The sequence below is a fragment of the Anabas testudineus genome, chromosome 16 (assembly GCF_900324465.2).
Source record: "Anabas testudineus chromosome 16, fAnaTes1.2, whole genome shotgun sequence".
In the NCBI taxonomy this organism is placed as follows: Eukaryota; Metazoa; Chordata; class Actinopteri; order Anabantiformes; family Anabantidae; genus Anabas; species Anabas testudineus.
Window position 1 is genome coordinate 18,264,039 of NC_046625.1, and position 7,288 is coordinate 18,271,326.

Sequence of the window (7,288 nt, forward strand, 5' to 3'; positions counted from 1 at the left end):
AATATATTCCACCCCTAAGAGGTGCCATTGTGACAAGATAATCAATGTTATTCACTTCACCTGTCAGTGGTTTTAATGTTGTGGCTATGTATAAAGCAAAGTAGAGATGTACAGTAGATAAATAGAGAGCAGTAATGTGAGGGACGAGTCAGGCAGAGAGACACATACAGCAGGCAGAGCTAAAGTTTCTCTCTATTGGCCAAAAGAAAAATTATTTCAGAGTTGAAAACACAAGAAGTGAGAGTGAAAACGTTCTCTTCAGAAATCACTCTGTCCGTCTCTGCTCAAAAGACGGCACCCTCCCTAGTTTGTAGATTTCTAATTTCTCTACCATTCATTAAATCCTTTGAGATTCAACAGTAGAAAGCATTGGTTAACCTTTGCTCTGTTTGCTACAAATCAAACCAGTGAAAAAAGAAAAACTGGTGAAATGGCAGCCTTTTGTCCAATGTTCTTTCCTTTTTATCCACTCCTTAAAATAAACCTGGCAGGTGTAGACAGGTGTGGGTGTCTGTGTGTGTAGATGTCATTAAATAACTCACTGTCCAAACTCGGAGCCGCAACAAGTTCTAATCTTCTCACTTTCCAGATAATGCCACTTTCTGATGATTTATCATACTGTATTCTAACGTGTGAACACGAGCAGAGGACAGATTTATACATTTGAGCCACAGAGACATAATCTTCTGCTGCTCTTGACCAATTAAACTAAAAGCAGACTTTTTCTTTAACGCCTTGAACAGACGGGACGTGTCATGCACAGATTCATGCCTAGTTCTAAAAGGTCAGAAAACACTGTATTTTGGTTGGTTTACTAATTACCTTAAGCTGCATTTAGCTCTTTCACTCAAAACCTGATGCTTTGATCTTTGTTTGCAGCCACTAAGATGAGGTGTATTTCTTGACACCCGCCTGTACAAATCTGTCCCAATATTTTTCTCAGATGTTAGAAACATCTGTTAGTGTTTTCTTCAGGTACATGCCTATAAAACACATCACTAGCTAATTTCACGAGTGTATTGTTGGATTAACAGACCCGTGGTCTCTTACTTGTCCAGTGGGACTGAGAGTTAAAGCTACCACTTCTCTGGGCCTGTTTACACTGGAGGAGGACGGGGCGCATTTGGGTCAGAGACTGTTTGCAGCACAACTCTGACTTTCTGATCACACTGTCAACCTTGTGAGTGCAGGACATTAAATGTCAGGGGGAGATAGGAATATTAATGATGGATGAGTTTGTTCCTGTATGTAGCATGAGATCTGCCCTTGGACGTAAACCTTGTAGCTCCAAAATGTTAACGTTCCCAGCAAAAGCGTTCTAGCAAAAACAAAAGACAAAGTCGAGGTTTCAGGAAGTCTTTGAAGAGTGGCCAAATCTGCAAACCTTCTGGTGAAATTAGGGTCATTATGCTCTTCCCATGACAATAATACTGTATTTGTAATGTGTGTTGTAAGTTTTTTTTTTTGTTGTTGTTGTTGTTGTTGTTTTTTTTTTTTTACAGTAAGTTCATCTCTGCCTAGAAGCTAAGGTGTGAACAGAGTCCCCTCTTCACTGTCTCAAATTCCCATTTTTCTGCATAGATTAGCCTACAAGTGTCTGAGCCAGGCGCTGTTTAAACAATGGCATTTCTAACACTGTTCCTATCACCTTGGAAACGCCATGGCAACCCGTGATCTGAGAGGGCACAGTGTGGCTCAATTAGCACCAGCCGTATCTCACTGCACTCTTCCGCCAGCCTAATATCTCCATATTCTGTCTCCTTTCATGCATTAAGTGACACAAATATGTGAAGTGTTACATCACCTTTTATATCAACTTAGCTTTTCCCTTTTATTCCTTACAGTGATGGATGCATAGCAAGTAGAAAATAAGAGAGGATGAATATGAACAGCAGTGTGTGGTACTGTATGCGCAGTAATTGCCATGCCTATTTTAGTACTTTTGGATGTGATTCTGAACATCTTGCCACTAAATTATTTCCCTTTTATACTGTCCAACTCTCATTTTAGCTTCTCTGGTCCTCTGTCTGTGTACTTCACTGCTATAACACGTGCTCTGACCACAGAAACATTTCAGATGCTTAATTTATGTGCTTAGTTATCAGCAAAACGTCAAACATTTGAAATGTAACATTAAGTGTCTGTGTTCCCCAGGTATTGTGTCCAAGTCTTTTGAGTGTCGTCTGAAGGGCCAGGGGGCTACATTTGTGGAAGCAGAGTGTGTTGGTTCTCCTGTGCCGAGGAAGGGCTCATCAGAGGCATCCGGGCAAGAAGAGCAAGTCCAGCAGGTCATCATCATCCAGGGCTATAGCGACGGGGAGGTGGCCATCGACCAGGCCCTGGAGGAGTCAGCTGCTGCCACCCTTCAGACACTGGCCATGGCCGGCCAGGTGGCTGAGGTGTTGCACATCACTGAAGACGGACAAGTTATCGCCTCAGGCAGGGAAGTAGCATCCGCCGGGGCTCACCTGGCTGGAGGCAGCACCCAGTATGTGGTGCTAGAGTCGGGGGAAGCCAGGGAGGAGCTGCGAGCTGTGGCTCGAGGAGGGGTGGCAGTTGCAGGTGCGGGACAAAGTCACATTGTTTCGGAGTCATCCACTGCTCTGGACGCTCTGCTCAGCGCTGTCAGTGAAATGGGCCATCAGGAGGAAATGCAAGGAGAGACAGCCGTCGTTCACGAGGTCCTGACCTCTGAGACGGCCGAGGCTTTGCAGAGTGAAGGGCAGTCAGATGTGAAACAGGAGCAGGAGGAGGTGCAGGTCATTCAGGAAACGGCACAGGAGGAGATGCAAGAGGTGCTGCAGCTCGCCGCGTCCCAGATGATGAAGGAAGGTTTGACCCAGGTCATTGTCAACGATGAAGGGACCCACTACATCGTGACGGAGCTGGACAACTGCACCTTACAGGTGGAGGAAGGTGTGTATGGAGGTGCAGGTGGTGGGGAGGTGCAGCAGGTAGAGGAACAAGCTGGAGAAGAGATGGTGGTCTATCTGGATGGAGCTTCTCATAATATAGTACTAGAAGGGTAGAAGAGATGCAAATGGAGTAATAGACGTGCATTTGTGATTTCATTTACGTCATTCAGCATTAGGCCAAATGTTTACTGGGGCTTCCTCATCCCATGTCCTCTTTAATTTCAGCCTTATTGACCCTTTTTTTTTGTTGTCTTACTATCTTCTTGAGCTTTGCTAAACTCAGGTTAAACTTCATTTATTCATTTAGTGATTCAAAGAGATTTTGGTGCTAAGTGATTCTGCAATCCTCACAACCACCAGAACTATATATATATATATATATATATATTAACAACTTGACTAATGACATGCAACTCAAGGAAATGAAAATATTTCCTCCTGAGATATTTTTTATAAGTACATAAAATGAAATAGCTCATTATAAAGACAAATATCTATTTTGTTCAGTAGAGGTTTGTTTGTGTATTTTCACCTTTTGTTTTGCTGTGATATAGAATTTTCTGTGTCCTATGATTGATTGTTCTCTCTTTTTTTTTCTTCTTTATATTCTGTCCTTCGTAATTATTGTTATATCATCACTTATGAACTAGTACTTTGAACTGGAAAATTCTGCGACAAATCTTGTGGATCTTTTATGTGTAACAAAACAGAGTTCCTTGTAGTTTTCATCAGCCTTAGAGCTCATCAGACTCTTAAAACACGAATGCAATTTTGTTTGTGACAATAAAGATTGAGCCAAATTTTTTAAAGAATGGTGGTCAGACTTTTTTTTTATAGTAGCTCCTGTTAATTGCCATGTCAAGCACACATTTTATCATCAGTGGTGCAATTTTACGTACAGCAAACCGCCATCATACAGGCAACATGCACATACATGCATCAACTGATGGTTCCCATCATGCTTTCTGATCACTAACACAGTCATTATCATCACCATTATCATTATCGTCATCATGATCACCATCATCCTAATCGTCATCCTCTCTTCTCTCCCCCCATCAGGCCCATTCTGTTCATTGCGTACAACACACTCATCTTTTTTTTTTTTTTCCCCAGCAGTATTCAGCACTGGAGGGAGAATCAATATTCATTTAGGCCCCTACACAGGCCTGGTTTCTGATGGAGTGAGTGGGAGAGCAGTATGACGGCTGCAAACACAATGGCCAACTGCTGAAAGTAGGGAGAGAAAGCACTCATACACACTGAGGGCATCAAAAGATCATCCCTTTAACACACACACACACACATACGTAGCGCACGCAGAGGGAGAAGGTGGGCTGAGAGAGAAAGTGGTGGAGGAGTGGGCAGGAAAAATGAGAGGATTACAGATGGATGTTGAGAGAGGTGAGGCTAGAGAGAAGTGAAAGAGCAGTGAAATTCACAACCACACAGAGAGAAGGGAGCCTGTAATTTCACATAGCACCTGTCTGCCTTTCAGCCTGTCTTTGTCTCCTGCTCCCAGCCTCATGTTGCATTTATAAACTTACACAGTCTTTTCATACCTTCACCCCCTCCTCCCCCCCAACACCCCCATTTGGCGAAGACAGGCACATTAAACAGAGGTCACGTTCTCTGTGTGAGCATCTGTACGTACCTGCAGGGACGAGCGCGAACCAAAGTTTGTTAACACCCACAGAGCGATAAAAAAAACATGCGACAAAAACATTTAGTTATAGGATTTAGATCTGTTTTGAATTCGCTAAATAACCATATGTTATTCAGGGTTCATATCAAACTATACAGGGTGTGTGTGTGTGTGGTGGGAGGGGGTTAAATATTTAGGATATTTAATGTAACCTGAATTTATTAGCATTTTTCAACGAACAACATAAGAAATGTATTGTTTAAATTAGCTCTTGCCAGCCTTTCTCGTCTAGTTTCGTATAGTGTAGTTTAGAGTTTTCAGATTATTTGAATAATTTGTTAAAGGCCTGAAAATGATGAATGTATGAGAAATGTAAATGTATTTAGACCTTTTACATTTCTGTCTCCTTAATAATCTCGTGACCCCAAGTTGGTAACACTACTTTCACCAACTGCATATAAGTTTAAACAGAAGTGACTGGTTTACTTCATTAAACAGATATCGCACTGAAATCTTATTAATACTTCCTTAGAAGAGGTTTTGATTGAGCTGTTTTGATGGTCTCCGTTAACGTCCCCAGTCGGGGTGTTGCCAGTGTTTGTCTTCTGAATAGGAATGTCTGCCTGCGCTCATGCCTGTACATCATTCTACACGTCTGGCTGAGTGATTGTGTTCTGTATTGTGAGCATCCCCACCCTCCCCGTGTGTCTCCCTAATCAGAGCTGGATGGCTCATTATTAACTGCAGCAGGCCACTCGTGTGACATGGAAGAGGGAGAAATTAGCAGCTGTCACCCAGTGATGAGTTCATTTCCTGACAGGCCTCTGCTCCGGAGAGTCCTGCTGCAGACGACCAGACGGCTGATGGAAACCTGCCGCTGAAGCTTAATTGGAGAGCCGGAAAAGGGCAGGGGTGGAGGAGGAGAAGAGGCATGCATAGAGAGATGAGGGCAAAGAAGTGGGAGCGAGGGTGGAAGATAAAAGTGTTGTTTAATATGTAACTATTGAAAAAAAGACTTTGATGGTATTGTTATGCTATTTACTGTACAGCTGGACGCAGTCGATGAAATAAAGTGCTGAAAACACATGAGGCAGTGCTGTGCGTTAGCCATTGTCATGTATGTGAAAAAAAAAACAAACAACACAGACGCAGGTTACACAACCTGCACATCATCAACCACCAGACAGATAAAGTTAGCAACTAGTTGACTCGCTGGTGATGAGAGAGACCTGGTCTTACATTCATCAAGTAGCCTAATTATACAGTAATTATACTGCATGTAAAGAGGCAGCTCTTTACCAACAGCATCATCTTAAAACGTGAATTGTCAGTGTTGTGTTAACTTGGTCCACTGACAGCAAGTTGTGGCTGCTGCAGGTTTAAGTTCATCAGCAAACCCTCAAATAAACATACTCCAGCAGTATTTACCTGTAATGCAGTGTCTTTGTTTTGCTTTTTAAACAGTACATGCTTGTGATGCTAACACACCGTTGGCTGGATTGGAGTTGGAGTGTGTAGGTGCACAGTGTACACATAAATGCACACTCTCATACGTAGAACCACTAACTTGCACCCTCTCCCGGGGGCAACACTCATCACTCTCCTGGGGACAACAGAGAGGGACAGGACGGGGGTCTCTTTTGCTCTCTCGCTCTCCATTTCGCTGAGTATGATAAATATGGCAATTCGGTTTAGTCGCCATCTATAGAAAACATATCAGCCCGAGGATCATTTTCTTAATGTCTCTGCTATTAGTTTTGGTTTCCCTTTGGCAGTATTAGCATGCCGGCTGATACGCTCTGTTTGTGTGTGTGTGCGTGTCCTCGGGGCACCAGGTACAATTCTATTAAACCCCGCTTGTTTGTTTATTTCCTGTCTGTCTCCTGCTACATGTGCCCTGCTTGCTAGAACCTTGAATCCTGGTGTCTACATCTATCCATAGGCCAAGTATAGTGGCAGGTACAGTCAGAATTCAGTGTTTGTTTTTCTCATTTCTGTTGCTGTAAATCGATAGGTGTTCGAGGCAGAGGTGGAGTGCAGGGGATGCCACGGTTCAGTCACGGTTCATCTCTTCCATGGGAGTTATTATGGGAAAAGGGGCAGAAAAGAGGAGGGAAGGGAGGGTATGTGTGGAGCTCTGCATGGCTCTTCTCCCTTTCTCTTACTTTTCCTATGTGGCTCTGCATTTGTGTCTTTGATCATGTTAATCCCTGCCTAGCGCCCACCCCCTGGTCTCCCTGCCATAGACTCACTGCCACACACACCTCAGTGCCTGACAGAAATTGACAGCCCACTCTATCCCACACATGCACACCCCCTCCGAAATGGCAAGCATTTTCAATTCCTCCATAGAGCAGCTTACCCCTACCCCAGAAAAGAATGAAATAAAAACACAAGGCAGGCAGTCCCATTGACAGTGTGCAGAACCTCACTGAGGACAAACAGTGATTAAAAAGCGATCTGATTAGCTCCGTACGATGAGATCGCAATGTTTCAACCTTGCACCAGAAACAACTGTAAATGCTTTTTGAATTAGGCTCACAACGCTGAGGAATAGCACTTCAAAACATGAAAACACGAAGTGAAAGACAGAGTATCTCCAGCAGAAGGGGAAGTAAATGATGAGGCAAAGAGTGGATCAGTGGGAGGTCTATTCCCTCTGCCCTTACGAGAGCATCACTTTTTCAACACCGTGCACATCATGGAAGAAAAGCTGGAAATTGAATTG

At 43.4% G+C, this 7,288-nt stretch overlaps 1 protein-coding gene across 2 annotated transcripts in view; it reads left to right on the forward strand.

Annotated features, from left to right (window-relative positions):
* znf407 (zinc finger protein 407) overlaps positions 1–3,727 on the forward strand; it is a 132,966-nt gene extending 129,239 nt beyond the window's left edge. For both annotated transcript variants that reach the window (XM_026372094.1, XM_026372093.1), the window contains exon 10: positions 2,155–3,727. In XM_026372094.1, coding sequence (XP_026227879.1) covers positions 2,155–3,029 — 875 coding nt within the window. In that variant the 3' untranslated portion in view covers positions 3,030–3,727. The remainder of the gene's footprint in view (positions 1–2,154) is intronic.
* Positions 3,728–7,288: the final 3,561 nt, after the last annotated feature.